General features: G+C 39.9%; 1 protein-coding gene across 1 annotated transcript in view; it reads right to left on the reverse strand.

The window, feature by feature from the left end:
* The window catches only part of LOC307261989 (thyroid peroxidase-like), a gene marked incomplete at both ends in the record, with an annotated part of 40,013 nt that continues 16,265 nt past the window's right edge, over window positions 1-23,748 (reverse strand). The window contains 3 exons of the mRNA XM_080042720.1: window positions 1-317; window positions 15,865-16,073; window positions 16,250-16,487. Of these exons, the coding sequence (XP_079898846.1) occupies window positions 1-317; window positions 15,865-16,073; window positions 16,250-16,487 (764 nt within the window). The remainder of the gene's footprint in view (window positions 318-15,864; window positions 16,074-16,249; window positions 16,488-23,748) is intronic.

A 23,748-nucleotide genomic window follows, 5' to 3' on the forward strand; every position in this document is an offset into this window, starting at 1 on the left:
TTAATGAGAGCTTAGTTTGTTGTGCAGCCTGACAGCAGCGGGGAGAAAGGACTTCCGGTACCTCTCCCTCAGACACCGGGGATGAATCAGCCGGTGACTGAAGGAGCTGTGCAGCGCTGCCAGAGTGTCCTGCATTGGGTGGGAGGCGTGGCTTAACATGGACGAGATCTTAGTCATCATCCTCCTGTCCCCCACCACCTCCACGGTATCCAGAGGACGTCCCAGCACGCTGCTGGCCTTCTTCACAAGCTTGTTTAGTCTCCTCCTGTCAGCTGCAGTGGTGCTGCTGCACCAGAAGACCACTCCATAAAAGATGGCTGATGCCACCACGGAGTCAAAGAAGGACTTCAGGAGTGCTCCCTGCACCCCAAAAGACCTCAGTCTCCTCAGCAGAAAGAGTCTGCTCTGACCCTTTTTATATAGAGCGTGTATGTGGTCGGACCAGTCCAGTTTGTTGTAAACAAGTTATCATATTATCAAATATTGCTATTTTAAGTTACCGCTATTCTTAGTTAATTATTTACTAAGTAATGGTTAGCTAAGCATATGTAATGCTTATAGAAAGCATTGCTATAAATAACAGTTAATAAGCAGTAACAGTTAGTTAATGCTAAAGAAGTATTAAATGTGTATTAACCAACTTTTAATAGCATTAAGAATGACCTGAGAGTTAATTAATGTAGTATTATTTTCCTATTTACTCAGATTTGGCTACAAAACACAAAATATAATCAACAAATACATTATGACTTATTATATTAAGATAAGATAGGACTATTGAAATGCACAAGCTACCCAGCTGCATATCAAGTAATTGTCATGATGTGAATTGCAATTAATGCATCAATTATCATAATAATAATAATAATCTGATAATACAAGGTACAATATTTTTCTGAAATGGATCCTACTGCCTGATGAGTACATTTTCTGTTGGGACTTTGAGTAGATATAAATGTTTATGTACTTCTTCTTAAGTAAAACATAGAATTCAGGACTTTACTTGTATCAGGGTTAGAGTAAGGCATAAATGCAATTTTCTATTAATACTTATCTGCTTTTAAATTAGCAGGATTTGTATCTTGACTTTTACTAGTAATGGAGTATTTCGATGTACACTGCATTTACTTAAGTACATAATCTGAATATTTGTTCCACCACTAAGTGTAGTGTAACTAAATTATTTATCTTGCAACTTCATGACATGATGGCACAAACAATCTAAATGTAAGGATTCAATCCTAACATTTGGATTGTTTGTGCTATTAAAAAGTATTTACTTACAGTTGAAATGACTGGATTCTTCGGTTGAAAAACCCGGAAAGTTAATGCAGAGCAAAATAACAAGGTAAACTTCACCAGAATAACACTTCATTTTCTCGGTCAGTTTTTGAAATCAAAAAATCCACAACAACTATAAAGATTGAAGAATACAGCGCTGAGTTCACTGCTGAACCTGTCCTTATATTCAGATAGAGCGAAGGTTAAGTGAACCAAGCCCCAGTAGAGTAACTCAGAGGTTTCTCTTGTCCTCGGTTGACTGGTTTGAAAAATAATCTTATCTCCCTGACAGTATTTCAGACACTTGGCTGTTTGATAGGTCCAGGAACTCTACGTAACATTCCGAGGTATCTGTATCTTGTATCATGCATACATCGACAGATCTGGCCAATGCTTATACACAACTTGTAAGCTGACAATGTTGGCCCATAGTAACTAACAATAGATGTATCCAGATATAAATGCTTTACCTATAATTTCTATGATCAGATCATTTAATTTAATGAGGAACAACAAATGAGGATCATCTTGTTATTATTTTAGTCATCAACCTTTAAATTGAACAGATGTGCAAGTTTTCCACATCGATACAATTTTAAGTTTTTTGTCAAAATCAGTGAATATCTCCTCACGATCTGGAGAATGCTTGTCGATCCGCTACCTGTCCGTACTGTGTGTGCTGACAAAAAAATCCAGTTTTTAAAATACAGCTTAGGCAAAAGGGAATGTTGCTCACTACAGTGGGCCTCTTTTGTTATAATTCAGGCTAGGCTAGGCTAGGCTGTGTTCTAACATCATATTGTTTTAGTTTTTTGGCACACACACAGTATCGGCGGGTAGCAGATCGTGGGGAGATATTCTCAGATTTTGAAAAAAAGTGATTTTGACATCAAGCGTTCTCCAGAATCGCTGACTCCACCTTTAAACCCTTTTATATACACTATAAAAGGGAGTAACTCTGAAAATGACTAGCCTACCATCGTATTAATTTATTGGATAGGACTTATTTTCCAAGCCTATTTTAAAAGTTTAAGACGCGGACTGTAGGAATTACTTACAGTTAGAAAGGCCATTGACAGTGGTCCTTAAGTTTCCCTGAAGACATTTCATTTTCAAATACTTTAGTTAGCATTCAGGGTCCAACGGTGCCACTGGAGTCAACTGTGAGAGTCATGGCCCATTGATAGTTGAGCAGTGTACATGAAATTCATGCTCAAGATGGTGCTGATGCAACTTCATGACGCTATGTGTGTGTGTGTGTGTGTGTGTGTGTGTGTGTGTGTGTGTGTGTGTGTGTGTGTGTGCAATACATTCCAACTTTCTAAAATTTAGCAATGTAAACTTTTCCACTGTGTCAGGAGGTGTTGAATTCATTTTATGGTCATTTTTGTCGACACTATTGTATTGTTATTCATATACCCCAGTAAATATCCTTGAGTCAGTTTTGGTGACGGTTTCTCTGACTTCTGCTGCTTTTTGCCAATCATTTTCCAATTTCCAGTCTTTAGGAGTAATGAACCAGCAATAAGCAGAGACTCTCTGGCTTTTTTTTTTTGTAATGATACCTTTGAAAAATCACTGCTGGTGGTGACAGCTAGTATTCAGCTTATCAAGGCTATAGGTTCTAGATGGTAAGTGAAAATATAATATTTCACACAGCATACTCCTTATGCACAAATAATTGTAATTTCTTAAGTTCACATATTAAATGCGATAAATTAAGAATCCTTTATCGTGTTAAATATATATGTTTTTAGAGCAGAACATTTACGGAAGAGGGATTAAAGAAAAAAAGCGCTTTGGAAATATAAAAAAGTATGTATAGCGAGAAAAATACATTTTAACATTCAGATTAACCTAAATTTGAGTTTAAGAGGATAAGACTGTTTAAAAAATAAGATTGAAATTATGAAGCAACTATGTGAGAGTGAGCAATTCATTGACTCTGTAGCAGCTATTGCATCAGGTGCTGAGCTACCAAAGACAGACTTTTATACACTGGATCACATTAAATAAAGAGAATCCTGTCACTGACTTGGCTGACACGCTCCCTTGGATATGTCCAAACACCACTGGATGAGCAGAGCTCCAGAACCAGCCTTCCCTTATGACGCTTCCTACTAGCACAGCTCCGGTGCCAAAACAAAAGCATCAACCCCGGCCAGGATTGCCGTTGTTCGCAGCAGAGGCAAATCCAACAGAGTATCTAATAAGAGAGCACCAATGCTTGTTCCACCGCCTGGACTCTCACTGCTAAACAGGTACAACCCACTGACTCTGAATGAAACGTGACAAAACTAAGTATTTTCACCCAGGGAAATTGAAGACACCACTAGCATTATAGATAACACCACTGGCATTAGGGCTAACAAAAAAATATATATACTGTATAAACCCCTAAAAGCAATGCCAGACTGAGGGCAAGAAGAACAAATATGGCTACAGTAAAACCACACCTAATAAGACAGACACCCTTTTGAATGGGATCTCGCCAGCCATCATCTCCACACATCCAAGCAACTTGACGATTATTATCTATGCTGAATCATTCGATATTATGTGAAAGAAAACAGGTCCCAGTCCAACCTTGGAAAATGGAATTGAATCTTTTAGCAGACTTCTTTGGCCTGAATACATGGCTGACATCGGCACGCCTTCCCCGTCGGATAAAGTTCCTCGACAAATTCCAACATATTTTGGAACAATAAAGACCGCTTTATGCTTGATGGTGCTTATCCAAACATCACTGGACTCAGATTACTAACTTACTACGTCATGCCCATGGGATGCCAAACCCCCCAAAAATGTGTTGATAAGTGTGAAGGACAGGGCACACTGACAGGTACCTCTCGCCTTCCGTCTGACCTTCTACTCCACATTATCACACACGGCTTTCGAAGGGTGTCGCTGTCCCAACCAGACATCCCTCAGCCCAAATCCTCTCCCCTGCCCCCCCCCCAAAAAAACACTTTTCAACAATCAAGGAGTTAGTTAGGGCTAAAGAAGACTGAAGCTCAGTCAAATGACTGGACTACAAAACATCCATGACCACAGACTGCAGTGCTCAGGTGTCCGTCAGAGATGAGAAAGACCCCATGTCAGACGTATCACAGACCGTCTGGTATCTGTCTTAATCTTCAATTTGTCAATGTTCAGCCACAACCAGTCTTATTTCCTGTCATGCAATCCCTAAAGTTGAAGTAACTGTCAGATCATTAGTTCAGAAATCCTTGTTGGTTGATTATCTGTTTATTGAAAATATTATGCATTTAATGGGAGACACTGCAGGCAAAAATAGGCACAGGTTTATTTTCCTCCGTAACATGTCTTCTTTCATACTAGTACAAAGAAAGGTCCAACATTAACATGTATGTGTTTATTTTGATAAATATTGTCTGTTTGCATCTTTATACAGTATTCCTCCTATACAACCATCTATCACTGCCATTATCTCAAAACATTTTTAATACTAATAATAGAACCACAAATCTCATCTTCTAGTATACCCACATCGACTCAACTTTCCATAATCAATCATAGAACTATTTGGTAGGTTACTACAGAAGGATCTGTCCATATGTTTTTGATTGTCTGATGTATGATACAAATTGTCCTTAAAACATGCGTTAGATGCACTTGTACATAGTATTTTTAGATCTCAAAAAGTAGGCTGTATATGTTGGAAAAAATTCAAATAAAGATTGTAATGTAAATGTTCTAGTTGAGAGCTGGCTAAACTAGGCTTGTCCTCCAAACTATAATTTGTATCAGTATAGTTACACTAAACAGGAGAGGAGGAGGGATTGCAGTATGTTTTGACATTGACCTCGGTGAATTTACATCATTTGCATACCTTGCTGTTGCTCAAAATGTAATGATGAGAATGGTCATCAATACATTATATCAGCTTCCAAAATATTCATCACAATTTCTACAGTACCGTTATTCTCTGAGCTTATCTCACTTGGTATCACTAGATGGAATTTGCCTCCGGAATGACATTTAATGACATCAAATGATAAACCTTGGCATTGCAAGCAACTCTTGGCCACAAAACTAAATGAGAAGCTGTTAACGGTGGTGGTGGATTTAGTTAAGTTTTTTCCTGCTTCAAATACCACTTTTTAAAATTAGAAACATAATCGTAAAAGTCAGATGTTCATGGAGTTGAGGTCTATTCCTTAAATTAAGCCAAATTAAATGTAGAAACAAGTCAAGTTCAGTATGGTGATCACAGATTCAGTGCTTGTATGTGTCTAAAATAAGATAATTTGCACCCACAATGAAAGAAAAATATCCAATCAGGGTTTCCAAGGCTGGTCAAGCAAGTATAGCATGTACCTACAAAACTACAAGTGAAAACTTAACATTAAGTTACTTTATTAGTCAATGGTTACATTGAAATTTGTCTTTCCACATATCCCCTCTCAAGTTACCACACTTTGGAGGGGGTCAGCGCTCATGGTCAGCCGTAGTACAGCCCCTGGAGCAGTTTGGGTTTAAGGGTGTATTCACACTGGGAAAGTCCGCTAGTTCACTTGCTTTGGTCCAGACCAAATACAATTTAGATTTTTTTTGTATGGTGTGGTCCACTTTCATATTACCCCTTTTGCAAGTGAACCGGCATTAAGAAGCAAAACCACACGTGATCTGAGGTCATTCATTCATCGGACAGACATTCTGGGGTGGAGAGAAACAGGAAGCACAAAGTAAAAACTGCGAAATAAATATAGAATAAAAACATCAAATTACATATGGTTATAATATGTAGCCCTATGACAATGCCACGTTATGTGAAACATAATTTTTACTGTATTTTTGCTGCTGGACACGCTGCTCGCGAGAAGAAAAGCCTCAAGCTGACACTCAGCTGATTTAGCTGTGAATCAGCTGGGTGTCAGTTCGGTGCAGCTCAGCTCCAAACTGACATGGGGATAGTATAAACGGTCCCGTTAACATAGGAACAAAAATGAAAACACGCACGTCATGCAAAGCGCAGCGTAAACCTGTTGTCACTGTGCGGGAGACGCTCCCTTCTCCTTAATCTGATCGCTGAACACATCAGCATGTTTCCGCATCTCTATCAAATGTAATATGCATATTCGCTGGGGGCTCCCGGTCAAACCACAACTTATCTTCCTAATAATGGCGACAACAACACTTTCCCATAATGTGAAGCAGACGGCGATTTATTAAACAATAAAAGAAAGAAAAGGCACAGTGCTTCCTGCAATTGGGTCGGATCGAGTCCGGCCGAATTCACACCACAAATGAACTGCAGCAGAGTGCATTTGGAAGCGCACCGAGACCACCTCTTCAAGTGGGTCTCGGAGCGCATGTTTGGTCCGCCCCCGAATGCGATTGCTGTATGCACACCTGCCTGCAATATGCGCACCGAAGGCGGAAGTGCACCTGAGTTTGTTTCAACCGAACTAAACACGACAGGTGTCAATACACCCTAGGTGCCTTACTTAGACATAAGTGAGTCTGCCATTTTTTCACAATATGGAAATGCACAGAAAATAATGCATGCAGGGTAAAAATCACTAGAGAGAGCCAGGGTTCAATCTCTAGCTGCTGGTAGCCCAACTGCTCGTTTTTATACAATCAGGAGACAGAGCGCTATAAAGAGGCAGGTCTCTGACGAACACGGCTGCGTGTTCATTTGTGGTGGCGACGTAGGGACGAGGGAGGGGACTGCTAACTGCAGTCACTGACAGGAACTTAAATAAAAGGACCATATCACTTACTTCTCCTTTAACAGTAATAAGCTGATATCTATACCACAATAGGTGATGTATAATGATTAATTGGGAGAATCCAAGCAATTACATGTAAAAACGGACATTTAGCCGGAAAAGCATGATCTTTGTTTCACATTTTGCAAATATTCGACTGTAAGATTGTAAATCAAATCAGGCTCCTTTGATCGAAATGCGAATAGTTGACCAGGTAGCATAGGATTTCTGTTATTCCGCATCTGTTGAAAAAGTATATTAAAGTATAAATTAAACTTTCTGAACATGTTCAAATCTTTGTGAAGACCATTAAGTTGCAAAAAAATCCAAAGTTAAAGTGATGAAAATGTTTCAATAGCTGGAAATGTGATTTAATCTTTATCAGTGTCAAAATATGCCTAAAGACTGCCTTAAATAAAGTGACAGCAGGAGGAAATCAAATTTCAGTAGTGGCAGGTGCAGTGGCGTGCACAGGTAGACCTGAAGTGGTGCTGAAGCACCTGCCCTTTTCCCCTGGCCCAATCAAGTGCCCTTTTGAAAAAATAAATAAATAAAAAAATCTGAAAGTTCGTTTTTTTTTTTTTTTTTTTTACAGTGTATGTGGCCCATGCCGACATTATCATCTATAAATGCTCAACGTTTAAAAACGTTTGACAATAATGCCCCAAGAAATATGCCCCCCCTCCTCCTCCTCTGCACACACTTCCTTTGTCAACGTGAATGCGCAGAGTGCCCTGCCCCATCAGCGAGGTAACACATACATTGAATGGAGTCAAGAGTGTATTGTTTGCCCCCTAAGCCTCAGTTGCCAAGCTATAACTTGCATTTATTTGTCTCTGTTACAAAGTAGCCTCTATCATGCAGCGCCACACAGCTGAGCATAAATTAGCCGACTGTCCTGCTTAACAAGCTAGCCTCCCAAAAAAATAGATATGACGTGATGAACACAACTAATGTCGGCGGAGTTTGTCATTGGTACAGCATGTGAATCTATCAGTATGCTGAATATTTAGTGTTGTTTAGGTTAACTTTAGGCTATATAATTAACACATGCAGTAATTTATTTGCTAACAGGCAATTCCCAATGTAGCCTTGTGCCTGGTTGTAATGTAACCAAGCTCTCTGCTCTCCTGGATGAAAGCATCCACCAGCAGCAAGGAGGAAGATGAAGATGAAAGGTCAGAGTCAAGACCAGAGTATCTTAACTGTTCAGGGCCTTTTAAAGCTCAGATTTAAATGTTGAACTGTTCCTCAAATGTCATTGAAATATCTTAAAAGCTGTCCACACATTTTATTTTAACTACGCAAAGTGGGTTGGTGGTACTAAATCAGTCATGACACCAGGGCCGCTGCTACGCTTTTGGGTGCCCTAAGCAGAAATTGTCAGTGATGCCCCCCCCCCAAAAAAAAAAACACCCAGAAGCTCGCGTCCGCAGGGCGCGAGCAAATTTTTTTTGCCATTACAAGATCTCTGCGACTGCTTTTTGGCACATTTGCCAGCATTTACTAACAGAAAGAACAGCTTAACTTGTGAAAAAACTGCCTTTGCAAAGGAATTGAGTGATAGGATCATAGACTGATTATGAGATAATGGGCCCCTGGGCTTACACTCTTAAAGGGCCCCCCACTTGTCCCTATCCAGTCAGGTACACTGAATTTTCTACACGGATACATACAATTAATGGCAAAAACATATTAAGGAAGTCAGTGTTTCCCACAGGATCTTGGGGTATTGTTGGAGGGACCCTGTACCTTGTTGGGGGGTGGGTGGAATTTTTTTTAACCTTTTTAAAGTAAAATGCATCAATCTGGTGCACTTTGTGAGGAAATTTTAGAGACTAGAGAGATATCAAATCCTGAGATGCAGAAGGAACCTTATTTTTCAGATTTTTCTTAAACAGGCAGCACTCTTTACTCTGCAACTGTAAAAACAGTAGATTGGTCTGCAGACCCATGTTCTATGATGGAGAGGCCCATTTCAACAGATATAGGGTGGATATGAACAATTTAGAATTCACACATATAAAGTTTATTTGTGTATGTGTGAGGGGGCCTTCAACCCCCTTAGACAGAGCTATTAATGCTGTTGTTTTTAACTTGCTTTTGTATTTCTCCCCTACTAGTTGAGGGGCCCATGATGATTTCTATCTTGTTACATTTTAATGAGTACTTATATTTAGGCTATTCCTTTTTGGACCCTGTTATTGACATCAGTGACTGAGCTCTTTGACTATGCAACATGAAAAGTTACTATCTGTATCTCTGGCTAAGGGCCCCCCTGAGCCCTTGGGCCCCTGGGCCTGTGCCCGGTGTGCCTGTGCAGTAATCCACCCCTGGATAGGTTACACAATTAAGAAAAAACAACGATGGGCCTGTTCATAACTAATTTATATGTTTTTTGTAATGTAATGATTATCATGAACTTTAAAAAAAAAAAAAACTATTTTGGGGGGCACCCGGACCATCTCTTTTTCCTTTTTAATTAAAAAAAAAAAAAAAAAAAATTATAATTATAATTTTTTTTTTTTTGGGGTGCCCCCCCCCAGGAACTTGGTGCCCTACGCAGTCTGCGTACTCTGCGTATAGGGAGCGGCGGCCCTGCATGACACTATACAAGTTAATTATATTATTTTGTCCCAACCATAAGTTATTTCTATGTTACAAGACTTGCAGTAATCTTGTATTTACCTTAATAGGATATTATTAGTACGGAGATCAGGGGCCTAACAAAGACTTCAAAGAGAGAATTCGGGATAAGGGATTATTTAAAAAAATCCGAACTTTTTTTTTTTTCAAACATGTACATTTTTTCTTTCTGCTTTTTGGTAATTCTGTGTCTCCAAATCACTCCAGAAAATAGTACTAAATAGCCCACATTGACACAGGTGATTTAGCCTTAGCTTTCTTCTCAAAGTGCACCCCCGGATCCCCCTAGAAGGTCCAGGGTCCCAAACACAGTCTCCCAAATTACTTTGAGAAAAACCCTATGTGTGGCCGGGTATTAAAAGTAATTCGGCCAGGGGGGGATTTTGTACAAGTACCCTTAAAATGATTTGGTCATTCATCGATAGAATATATTGTGGCCTTTTTTTTGCAATGAGCACCTGCCCCCGAAAATATCTGTGCACGCCACTGGGCAGGTGGACAGACGAGCAAGGTGCAGGTTGTCTGTTTACTTGATCATGTGGACTTTGGGGTGATGACGAGAGGACATTTGGCGCTATACTCAAAATGGAAGCCAATGAGGCAAATGAGAATATGGATAGATGAACAGGAAACAATTCTATTAAGGTAGGTCAGATCCATACAGTCTGTTCGGCATGTGACATGCAGCTCATGGAACAGTTTTCAAATTGTACCTGGCTGGTGATGTGAACCTGAAGACATTGGTGTCAAAGACTTTAGGGTGTATTCACACCTGCCGTGTTTAGTTCGGTTGAAACAAACTCAGGTGTACTTCCGCCTTTGGTGCGCAGCTTTCAGGCAGGTGTGAATACAGCAATCGCACTCGAAGGCGGACCAAACAAGCACTCCGAGACCCAGCCGAAGAGGTGGTCTCGGTGCGTTTCCAAGCAGTTCGTTTCTCTGCTGCAGTTCGTTTGCGGTGTGAATTTGTCCGGACTCGATCCGACCCAATTGCAGGAAGCACTGTGCCTTTTCTTTTTTAATAAATCGCCGTTAGCTTCACATTATGGGAAAGTGTTGTTGTCACCATTGTTAGGAATATTAGTTGTGGTTTGTTTGACCGGGAGTCCCAGGCGAATATGTTACATTTGATAGACAGGACGCGTAAACATGCTGATGTGTTCAGTGATCAGATGAAGGAGAGGGGAGCGTCTCCCGCACAGTGATAACAGGTTCACGCTGCGCTTTTAAGCCTATGGAGTGCGTGTTTTTATTTTGCTTCCTATGTTATGGGACCGTCATTACTATCCCCGTGTCAGTTTGGAGCTGAGCCGCGCCGAGCCTATTCCTCGCGAAGCCGCGCGTCCAGCAGCAGAAATACAATAAATATTATGTTTCACATCGTAGGCTACACGCCATACATTGACACAGGCCTACATATTATAACCATATGAAACAACAATAATTTTATGTTTTTTTTATTTTATTTATAGGCTAGATGTAGGCCTATTTGTTTATTTATTATTTTTAACCCCATATAATATCAATTATATATTTCACTTTGTGATTCCTGCTTCTCTCCACCCCAGAATGTCTGTCCAATGAATGAATGACCTCAGATCACGTGTGGTTTTACTTCTTAATGCTGGGTCACTTGCAAAAGGGGCAATATGAAAGTGGACCACACCAAACAAAAAAAATCTAAATTCTATTTGGTCTGGACCAAAGCAAGTGAACTAGCGGACTTTCCCAGTGTGAATACACCCTTAGACGTTATTGTCATTATACGTTGTACGTTGCGAAACCAAACATGTTCATAGACTCAGGAAAATGACTTTAAGTAATTACCCTGTACACTTTATAAGAATGTAGAAACACTACACAAGGCACCAACCTCTTTTCTGTTTTATCTGAGGGGTCCAAACACTTTTTACAAATCAGACACCCAGACACAAGTAGCAGAACAACGGTAAAATAATCAAGCCAAAAGTGTACAACAATATATCAAAACCCAATTGTTTCAGCATATGGTACACAACAAAGGAATGAAAAGTAATGCATCATTTTATTTAAGAACTACATTCATCTGATATAGAGGCACCTGAATTCATCAAAGAAACAATTTTACTGTTACTCAAACTTAAAAAAGCTATTCAAGAGTGTAGTGTTTAATGCGGTGCCACTTGAGTTCATGGGCATTCAATTTTAATTTTCAACCTTGTCCCTTACGTGACGAGATTTTGGTAACACTTTATTTGAAGGGGTATGCATAAGACTGACATCATTACACTGTCATGACATGACACCTGTCCTGAACATTATGAATAGTTATGACTGTTGTCATAAAGTGTCATTCGGTCAATTATGTCACGTGTAATGCAACATTGACATTGAATGAGATGTCTAACATAAACTAAGACAAAATATCTTGACTAAATCTTGGTTATGTCGACTTGACATTAACCAATAAAATGACCTGTCGTTGACGATGTCTGGGAGGGAGCGCTAAAAAGCATAAAATCCTGCTCTATAAACTCGAGGCTTCAGTTAATTAAATTTAAGGTCACACTTAGATTGCACTATTCTAAGGTTAAACTGCATAACATTTTCCCAGATCTTTCGCCTTTATGTAACAGATGTAAGATTGCAGAGGGTGCACTTGCTCACCATTTTTGGGAATACCCAAATCTTTACAACTTTTGGTGTCTTGTATTTCAATGGTATTCTAATGTTTTAAATGTGTCTTTAACTCCTGACCCGGAAACTGCCCTGTTCGGACATTCCACAGCCCTGGAAAAATTGGACCACAATGCACGCATAATCATGGTGTATGGCATGGTTATTGCCAAAAGATGTATCATGAGGCTGTGGACTTGGCCCCCCAGTTTGATACCTGGCTGAGGGAAATGGTGGGCATTCTACATGTGGAAAGGCTACGACATGAGCTGTCAGGTCACCCCCATAAATTCCCCGCTATATGGGGCCCAGTGCTGCGGCACTTAGGGAACCAAAAGGTGTGAGGTTTAACCCAGTTTTGTTTTTGTTTTAGCTTTGTTTTGTTTCTTGTGTACTTATAGCTTATTTTCTTAATCATTTTGTCTTAGTTATTTATTTCACTTTTTTTCTGTATTCCTTGTCTGTTTATATTAGGGAGGGGGGAGGGGGAGGGGAGATGGGTTTGGGTGTTGTGTATGTATTGTATGTGTTTACTTATTCTGTTTTTTTTGTCCATATGTAAAAAAAAACATAAAACCACTAAAATAAAAGTAAAAAAAAAAAAAGAGACCTGTCGTAAAAATGTCATAGTAGGCTTAACAATCAAACGTAAAGAAACTATTTTGATTTATGCGGTAAAACATTAAACTGTCATATGCGGAAGGTTTTGACATTTTTGACACTGTAATGACAATGCTATGTCAGTCTTATGCATATCCCTTCAAATAAAGTGTACCGAGATTTTCTCTCTTCCAGATTATCTAAAACTTCTTTAACCTTTATGTGATGGCCCTTTAATATCCAATCAGGATAATATCACCTGTTGCCAGTTAACATGTTTGAGAGTAATATTCCAAACAGGTGTTTTTTTATATTTACAAAAAACAATTAAATAGATAGTTAAAAATTAAATTAATTTATTTTGTATGGTTTTCAACTTGAATGTATGTCAAAAAGGATTAACAAATGATCACATTTCACACAGCGTACCAACACACTCCAATTCACCTGACATTACATTTGGATAGAAGACCAAAGAAACAAATTTGGAGACTCAATACAAGTTTATTGAACAACAAAACAGTAATTAAACAGGTGAAATCTGAAATTAAGACTTTCTTGACCTAAATGATGATGGGAAGTTGGACCCAAATTATATCCTGTGGGACACCTTAAAGGCAGTCGTCAGGGGCAACATTATATTGATTAGTACAGCAATCAAAATAAAAACAGAATAGGCTGAACCAATTTGAAAATTATCTTAAAGATTTAGAAACACAAAACAGCAAAAATCTGAATCCCCAAATAATGATTGAAATAAAAATAAAATAAAAAAACATATATTGGCCATTTCTAAGGAAGAATTAGACAAAGATTAAAAATGTATAAAACAATGGCTTCATGAAGAAGGCCCCAAAGCTACAAAATGATTGGTAAGGAAAATAGGAAAAAAAATATCTCACATTTTATACATAAATTATCAAATAATTCAACAGGACAATATGTAACAACTTACACTAGATCAATACTGCATTCCAAACATATTACAATAATCTTTATTCTCACACAGGCAATAAGAGAATGTAGTTATATAGATGGAATTATGTTTAACAACAAAAAACACACAATAGCATTATATGCCGACAATGTTTTGCTATATACTATATATTAGCAACCAAGATGATTGCTTTCCTGCCCTACTGGATCTCCTTGACATATTTGTATCATATACAGGCAATAGGCTAAATATAAACAAAAGTCAAAGTTTAGCATTCAATTATTGCCTTTGTTCTTAACTTAAACAAAGACTCCCCATTGACTGGCCATAGAAAGCTATTTAATACTTAGATATTTGGTTAACACAATCCTAAAGACTTCTATAAATGAAAATTATGAACCTGTAAATAAGGGAATTAAAGGGGATCTTAGTAAATGGTCAACAGTACTTGCACTAAAGCCAATACATGGCTCAAGGTTTATTCGGAACGGAAAAACAAATACTAATTATAGGACATAGTGCATTACTTATTAGTAAAAACAAAAGTGGTATGTCTCTCCCCCCTCTTATCATTTGGGCTGACAGTGGATATGAAGCCAAATGGAAGGTGTTGGAGAGGGAATTTAAGAAATTGGTAAAACTGAACTTCATACAATTATTGATAAATGCATACACAAAATCAATAATTTCTAAAATCTAGAATTGCAATTTAAATAAATCTTAGAAATGGAAGACTAACCTTCCTGCTGAGTTGCAGAGATCTGTTCTTAGCAAGATGGAATAAGTGGGATGAATGTTTGTTGTAACTGTGCCTTGCTGTATTGTTCTATTTGTTTTCATTTGTTTGTATTGAAAAATCAATAAAGATTTAAGTATAAAAAAGAAAGGAAAAGAAAGATAGAAATGTCTCTCTGTGCTTGGTTAAAAATATATGATTAGTATACATTATTATTACATTAGTATAGGATTTCTCGTCCCGCTGCATTTTTCTCTTTTTCTCTTCTTGGAGTCTCTATAAAAGAACAACATGGTTATTTTCATGTCACTTACATATTGGCAGTAAACCACGTAAAATCATTCTGCAGCTTGTACACTCCATGTGACATACAAAGACTATATATGTAAATGTTTTCTTGAAATTTTGTTAGTGAGGTATTTTTAAAATCTAAATTTGAGAAGATATTCTGTTCACTATGATAAATTACCTGATTCAACCGAGATCGAAGTCACTGAGGCCCATTACTATGATGTAAATGACTGCTTGGAAGTTGATGAACTCATTAAAACATTCAACACTACTAAATAATGTATTTCATTTAATCCAACTTTGGGATTTTGCTGAAGGGGGATTTAAAAAATGCTATATAATAATGGCACTGAGAATTTGACTCACTAGCTAACCTCCTAAAGCAGCCCCCCAATATATTCATATTGGAACATTTCTCTATAAGTACCAGAAGATAGCAGTAAAGTTCCAGTCAGACAAGGGAACTAGAATGTTGCATGTCCAACAATCTGTAGTACAAAACCAAATCTTTACTTTGCTGATCTGCATACTATTCAATATGTTGCTGTTCATACACACACAAAATGTCATAAACCTGCGAGCTTATTAACCAGAATCACTTTTTGGGGTTAAACTACTGCACATGGAAATAGTCATTCCAAACAGAAGCCTTGAAACAAACATAAGGTTCAAAAACAGTTCTCGTACCTGTGCATTGTGGGGGGTGATCATTCCATCGATGTCCCTCACAAACTATTGAAGCAGTACCCATCAACATGAATCCATCGTAACACGAGTACAGAGCAATCAGTCGGCCATCTGAGGAAGTCAAAATAAAATCCCCATTCTCTATCTGTCTTGGAGGGCCACACTCTTCCAAGGCTGAAATTGAATGGTAATAGTTCTTTTTATGTTAATGTATAGTCGAACAAAACACATCAAAGGAATGTATGATTTTTTTGTCTTGAGTCATGTTGAGCCCAACAGTTTCTTAAGCTCACCTCGGCCCTTCGCCTCTCTCCAAGCTTCCCAATTGATCGATGGAATATGATCACAGGAGACGAAACCAGAGGGGTATTTCCTGAACCTGAATGAATCAGGAAGGACTTCTTCTATGTCGGTGTTGTCACAGATGATCCGCGACAGAGAAACTTTTAAAAGCTCAGCCTTCTGGATTTCAGTGAATATACCTTCAGCGTCCCACCAAAACCTGAAACCAAAAAAGAAATGCTTGATTTCTCCATTTATGATTAAACATCTCAATACGTAAATAAAAGCCTGAGAAAGAAATGTACTCCTGATCTCTGAAGTCATACAGTGAAAGGTGAGGTACTGTACATAACACTGATACATAGCATTGTTTAAATGAAACAAATATTGATGTACCTATCGCCGTCACGGAGCGCCTTCATCTGCTTTCCAATCAGGCAGGCAAAGAGTGGACCATTTCTTGCGCCCGGCAAACGGTTTTCAGCAAGACCTCCAAGCCATACATCGATATTGTCCAGATTTCTGTATGTGTTCAATATCTTCTTTGCAACCCTGGCGTCACTCACAACCTGTATGAGCTCGTCCAGTGTCTGGATTCTCTTCAGCCCACAGAATGATCTCCAATCATTGTATCCTGCAAAGAAATTTCAGCACATAATAATTGAATAGTCAGCACATTCATTTCACAGTTTCCTTTCTTGCTGAGAGCTAGGAGAGAAGGCATAGTTATAGTCCACAAGACCTGTGCATAGACTGATGTGAAAACATGTGGTGGAATTTCCCATAATCTTGGGTAAACTAAGATTTCTGTATTATGAATATTAGATTAAAGCCACACTATGGTGAACACTATAGGGTGGTAGGATGGCCTAGAGGTAAGGGGTCCGACCAGTAACCATGAGGTTGCTGGTTCAATCCCCAGCACTGTACAGGAGGGTGTTATTTGTAACATCAGTGGTGGCTGGTATTACGGCTATAGGGCCTACCATTGTGTCCTTGAACAAGGCACTTAAGCCCAAACTACTTCAGGGGCTGACCCTGCGCTCTGACCCCCTCCAAAGTGGAAAATTTGAGAAGACAAATAATTACTTTTGCCTCCACTACACTGGTGTAAAGTACTTAAGTACAAGTACTTAATTACTTCATTAAGTAGATTTTTTGAGTATCTGTATGTACTTTAGTTGAGTGTTTATATTTATTGCAACTTTCACTATTACTTCATTAAATTATTAAGAAAAAATACATACTTTTTCTCCACTGCATTTACATAGGACACTGCTAGTACATAGTCAAAATTGGAATAATTAATCTCATGATATTGTATCTGGACTGAATGTATTCACGCGCATACAACTGACGCTCTAGTCAGGACAAGTTGGGGAGTATCCAACAAGACCACGGAGCAAATTTCTATGTAGCTAAACAGACACATTGATGATGGTGTCTGTTTAGCTGGTGCTGCCGCATCTATTATGTCTGCAACAAAATCCGGTAGCCCAGAGAAAGACGAATACGAGGGAATAGGGGGATGTGGGGGTAAGAGAGAGAGATATGTTTCATTAATTTTCCTTTCCTCCTAGGACCCGAACTCTTGCATGGCATGCATTTTTATTTCTCTTTGCTATTTGGGCTGATTGGGACCTAATGAGTGTAAAAACCAAGAATGATCTTTTTACATGATGTAGTTTCTGAGAAAAATGATGTCCACATATGAGGACCGCGGTTTTAAATCGAGATAAAACACAATAAAGTCATGAATAATAATCATGAACAAAACTCTTTTTTTGGTGCCTGAACACAGCAGGATTTTTCCTGAGTGCAAAAACAAAATGAGAAACAACAATTGTGCCCCTTTGAGCAATATGGCTCATTAGAAAGGCTGCTAACAGTTGCAGGAAGACGTATATCCTGAATGGTAGCCAGAATCCTGGCCTTGGCCCCTGAGATGGTAGTCAAAGACCTGGCTTTGGCCCTTGGGTTGGTAGTTGGCAATCTGGCCTTGGCCCTTGGGTTTGTAGCCAGAATCCTGGCCTTGGCTCTTGGGATGGTAGCCGGAAAACTGGCCCGGGTAGCCAGAATCCATGGCTTTGGCCCTTGGGTTGGTAGCTGGCTATCTGGTCTTGGCCCTTGGGTTTGTAGCCAGAATCCATGGTCTTGGCCCTTGGGTTGGTAGCCCGAACCTGGCCCGGATAGCCAGAATCCTGTCCTTGGCCCCTAAGGATGGTAGCCGGAAAACTGTCCATAGCCCTGGCCCTTGGGTTGGTAATCAGAGACCTGGCCTTGGCCCTTGGGTTTGTAGCCAGAATCGTGACCTTGGCCCTTGGATTGGTAGCCAGAATCCTGGCCTTGGTAGCCGAAAACATGGCCCTGGTAGCCGGAAACCTGGCCTTGGCCCTTGGGTTGGAAGCCGGAAACCTGGCCTTGGCCCTGGCCCCGGCCCTTGAGTAAGGAGCCGGAAACCTGGCCCTGGGGTTGAAATTTACTGAAATGTACTCATTGTAACTGTACATGAGGGAAAACTCAGTGTCTCTTTAGTGAAGAGTGAAAGGTTATTGATTGATTGATTGATTGAAAACATATAAAAATGTTCAACAGAACAAAGTCCCGCTGTCCACATACAAGGATTTTACAATAAAACTAACAGAATGAAGTCCCTCTGTCCACATATGTGTACATCATATTTAGCAGCATGGTACATCGTTACAGTTACTAGCTTTTGTAAAATGTTTAATTTCATAACAAACATTGAACACTTTTATACATATCTGAACAAGAATCAGCCCTGAAATTTGATTAGATTTTTTTCCTGGTCGAAGTTTGGATCGGGAGTTGCCATTTTGGGTGTGTTGAACTTTTGGGTGTGTTGTCGGCCATCTTGAATCTAAAGTGTAATGTATTATACTCTTCTGCCACCACTAAGTGGCAGTATAATGTCCTTGTATGTGGACCCCAGGCCCTTTTTAGAGCAACATTTTGCATTGCGGTCTAGAAAAGCCCAAAATGTGATGTCCACACAGGTGGACGCCAGGGGCCTCATTTATAATGGTGTGCGTAGAAACCATCCTAAAACATCGCGTTCGCACAAAGCCAGAAATGTGCTGCGCAAAAAAATTCAGATTTATAAAACTGTGCGGCGCACACCTGCACGTAATCTTCCCTTTATAAATACCCACCTGCGGTGAATTGTGCAGACGATTTCCACCCTGTGTCCTCCCACTTCACCTCCCAGTTTCATCCCACAATCTACCATACATGGAGGATGCTAAATAGCTCCTGAATATGATGACGCTCTTAATAAGCACGGAATTTTGACTGACATGAGGAAAAAAGGGAGGCAACCGGCCGCAAAGAAAGCGACTGGGAAGGAAGAAAGCCCGTGATGTGCATGTGCTGCAGTTTCTGGCACACAAACACACATACACACGTGCGCGCGCATTTATCACATATCGTGATTGGCACAGTCATTAGTCTTTGTAAAGCAGTTTCACCCAACTGTGTACTGTATGAAATATCACGTATTATATATAAAATGTGTTCTGAGAAGTGAAATAATGCATTTTAGTTTATTCCAGAGCATTGTTTCCTTCACGTGAGATCCACACATTTCCAACAACGTCCTCTTGTAGTTAAAACTTCCAGGGTGAATTGCTATAGGAAAGAGATGCATGTAATGATTTGCTAAATTCATAACATGATTTTATCTAACGAAATATACAGTTTGAAATACATTTGTTGGCTTTAACTTTGTAAAAAATGTCTTTGACACACCGCCTAAAATATAGACTTGCTCTCCCGCTGGCCACTCACGTCACGGACACACCTCCCGACGTATATTATCATAGAGTAGCGCTATAAGATTCAATTAAAAGATATAACCAAAACATGTAAAGACCTACTTGATAAGTAAATCAACCAACATCATAACTGCATACAATATACTACAGTGGCCTATATTCGCAACTATAGGGACGCTCATACATATAATTGATTAAATATATTGGATGTCAAGCATTTCACAGTAATATGTTTGTGTTTTTCTGATGACTGAGCTTTATTTCATGGTGTTGCCATTGAGGGTCGCTGATTCCCCGAGTCAGGAAAACCTTGCATGAGCTCGACGCATGGTCAAAAGTTGGCGTAGGGATACGCACAATTCTCCGCAAAGAATTTCTTTATAAATACCAACGTTTTGCCACCGCACATTTTACCGCCATGTCTGCCTGTCTACACAAGGTTTTTGTGCGCAGCAAGCTTTATAAATGAGGCCCCAGGTCCTATGAGGTTAACCTCGAAAGATAAAAAATTTAAAAATAATTTGGTATAGAGGATAGAATAAGATGAGAGAGAGAAGAGGGCCAGGGGAGGAAAATGAGTGAATTACAGGAGGAGAGGGAGAAATACCATTAAAAGTTTAAATTCAATTAAAAGTGATTTAAATAAGATTTAAATTGAAGGGGGGAAACATATCAGTTTTTTTTTGTTCCTTGGTACTGTTTACTTTTACTTCTGATACTTAAAGCGGCAACGAGTAACATTTAAATATCTTTTAAACAGCCTAATTTTTCCTCTGATAATCATAAATTACCTTTAACAGCAAACGAGACCATCAGTGCAAAGAAAGACGTTTTTATATAGTTTTTATTACTGCATTTGATCTGGTCGTACACCCAGTCCGATTTTCGGTTCACGCGTGCATGCTCTATGGTCACATATCCGTATTGGTCGCAGATTTCAGTGTGGCGCAGGAACGTGAATTGAAAAGCCTATCACTCCAGGTGAGGGAAGGGGAGCGGGAGACCAGATCCCAATTCACCAGATGTGGGACAAAGACTACGTTTGTGCGGGACAAAGTGCCGTTTTTTTAGCAAAATAAACTCGTGTCACCACCGGTAATGCCAGAGACACGGCTTTCTAAATTAAAAAAACACTATCTTTAGATCAGCGTGCAGCAGTTAAGTTAGCTACTGTTAAACAAATAGAGCATTAAGGCTGCGGCTTCACATTAAAAGCATTTCACTGGCTTCACATTAGCATTTCACTTGACAAACGTGAGTTGGCTTTTATTTTGAAGTAACAGGAAAGTGAACGTTGAAGCACTGCAGGCAGCACCTTCACAGAGCCACTGAGCCCAGCAGCCCGATACACACACACAGACAAACACACACACAGACAAACGGAGACTGCTGTCTCCTGACAGCTATCGGATAAATGCCAGATTATAAAACGCATTTAAAAAGGGGGGCTCACTTTCAATAACAATGCGGGACAACGTCTCAATTTGCGGGACGTGTGAAAAGTAATGGAAATGCGATCCGGTCATCCTAGAAGGGGAGCGGGAGCCTTGTTTGAGACAGTTATTTGTCGTCATAATGACTGATAACGGGGCTGAACCATCAAAGAAAAAAAAATAAAATGCAATGAAGAAAAGCTCAAAGGGAGAGTGATAGGCGGGCGGGAGGGCGTTGCCAAGCAACGTATACACAATTTCACGCAGCGAAACTAGACTGCAGTGTTTACTCCTAAATGAATGAGCGGTAGCCTACTAAAACAAAGTTTACTTTGCCTCACCAGCATCATCAGATGACCATTATTCATCTGAAATAGTCATTATTTACAACAACATAAACACATTACCTCATCGTGATCCATAACTAACTGCCGTCTCTCGTTCATTCGCTTTGTGTGGGGACTGGGGACACATACTCGTTCAGCTCCGTGAGAGGTGACAATGGATCAACTCATTGCAATCAGGTCAGGTGTAGTTGATGCTGTGTCACTAACCACTCTCACCGAGCCGAAAAGAGTCCGGTGCCCTCACACTTTCAACACACGGACACGCACTATATTGCTTCCTGATTATTTGAATCTTGAGGCCCTGCACGAGCTAGAAAACAGCTTCACGACAGCTGGCGTCGTAAAAATACTACCGCTTTTGTTCAAAGGTGTCGCCAACGTGCCGACTTACTCGTTGTACCTTTAAGTACATTTTAATACCTGACATGTACCTTTGACAGTCAAGTAGATTTAATGTAAGCTACTTTAAGACTTTTACTCATGTGATTTTCTTAGGGATGGCTTTAACTTTTACCAGAGTAATTTTCCATAGGTAGCATGTGTTGGTTGTGTTCTCTAAACAGTAGATTCAGACCTTGCTCGCGCTACTAGCCCCCCGAGTGAAATTGGCGCGTTAGCAAAAATGCCAAGCACAGCGGCAGGAATCATCACAGCAAAGCTTTTATTTGATGGATCAGAAGACAAATATGAACTTTGGGAAACAAGATTTCATTACTGCTTTGAGAGATGCGGGTGAGACCATGAGTGATGGACTGACCATAGCCATGGTATTAAACGGACTACCAGACTCCTTCAAGCCTCTAGCCGTCCATGTAACACAGAATGAGGATAAGGTTACATTCACAGACTTCGAGAGAAGGCTACTTATTTCTGAAGAGTCTGAGAAAGTAAACACTGTAGAATCCGCAGACAACGTGAGGAAGACGAGTGTGAGGCCAAGCCGAGACCCCGCCAAAACCCACGCCAGCAGCAGAAAAAGTGAAGATTCCGAAGTGACATGCTACAGGTGTGGAATAAAAGGACACAAGTCAAGAACATGCTCCATAAAAGTGTGGTGCGGTTACTGCAAGAGCAACACACACCAAGAGTCTATATGCAGGAAAAAGAGGACTCAAGCTGGAGCCAGAAGAGTCGCAGAGGAACCGATTAGCGACCAGCACTTCCTCTTCAAGGCCAAGCACACCAAAAGAAAGAAACCACCGGACAATGTGAACATGAAGGGCATCATGGTGGACGGGGGAGCGACATTCCACATTGTCAATGACATCGGAAAGTTCAAGAGCTTCGATGACTCATTCCGGCCCAGGACGCCATAGCGTTAACAAAGTCAAAGCATTGGAAAAATGCAATGGATGAGGAGATGCAACCACTGGAGGAGAACAAGACTTACAGCCTCACTCAGTTGCCACCGGGTAAACAGGCAGTGGGGGGTAGGTGGGTCTATGCACTCAAGAGGGATATCGACGGATCTAACAAGTAGAAGGTGAGGTTTGTAGCGAAAGGCTACAGTCAAAAACAAGGAATTGACTATGAAGAGACATTCTCACCTACAGCAGATATGACGAGTGTGAGAGTGGTCATGCAAAAGGCAGCACAGGAGAATCTTATCTTGCACCAGATGGACGTTAAGACGGCCTATTTGCATGCACCGATTGACTGTGAAATATACAGTATATGGAGCAACCACAAGGTTTTGAGAAAGAGTCTGAAACAGGTGAAACAATGGTGTGTAAATTACAGAAGTCTATATATGGCCTAAAACAGTCTGGGAGAAATAGGAATCTGATGTTACATACATATCTAACAGAGAATGGTTTTGAACAGAATCCTGCAGACAACTGTGTGCACACAAGAGGGTCAGGTTACAATGTCACAGCAGAGATATGCAACCAAGATACTAGAGAGGTTTGAAATGCAGGATTGCAGGCCAAGAGAGACTCCATGTGAGCCAAAGCTTGAGTACTCAGAGGATGCTGAAAAAAGTATTGAGCCAAAGAAGTACAGGGAGGCAGTGGGAAGTTTAATATACTTGTCCACATGCACTCGACCAGATCTAGGCTTTTTGGTCAGTAAATTATCTCAGCATTTTGCTGAACCAACGGAAGAACATTGGAACACAGTAAAACACGTGTTCAGATACCTCAAAGGTACAAAATGAATGAATGTACTGTTATGCTGACTGGGCGTCAGCCGTAACAGATAGGCATAGTATAACAGGATATTGTGCCAGTTTGAGTGAGGGAAGCTCTCTCATCTCATGGAAAAGCAGAAAACAACCAACAGTAGCGTTATCTACATGCGAGGCTGAGTACATGTCTTTA

The sequence above is a fragment of the Ammodytes marinus genome (genome assembly GCF_949987685.1).
Source record: "Ammodytes marinus genome assembly, chromosome: 15".
Lineage (NCBI taxonomy): Eukaryota > Metazoa > Chordata > Actinopteri > Uranoscopiformes > Ammodytidae > Ammodytes > Ammodytes marinus.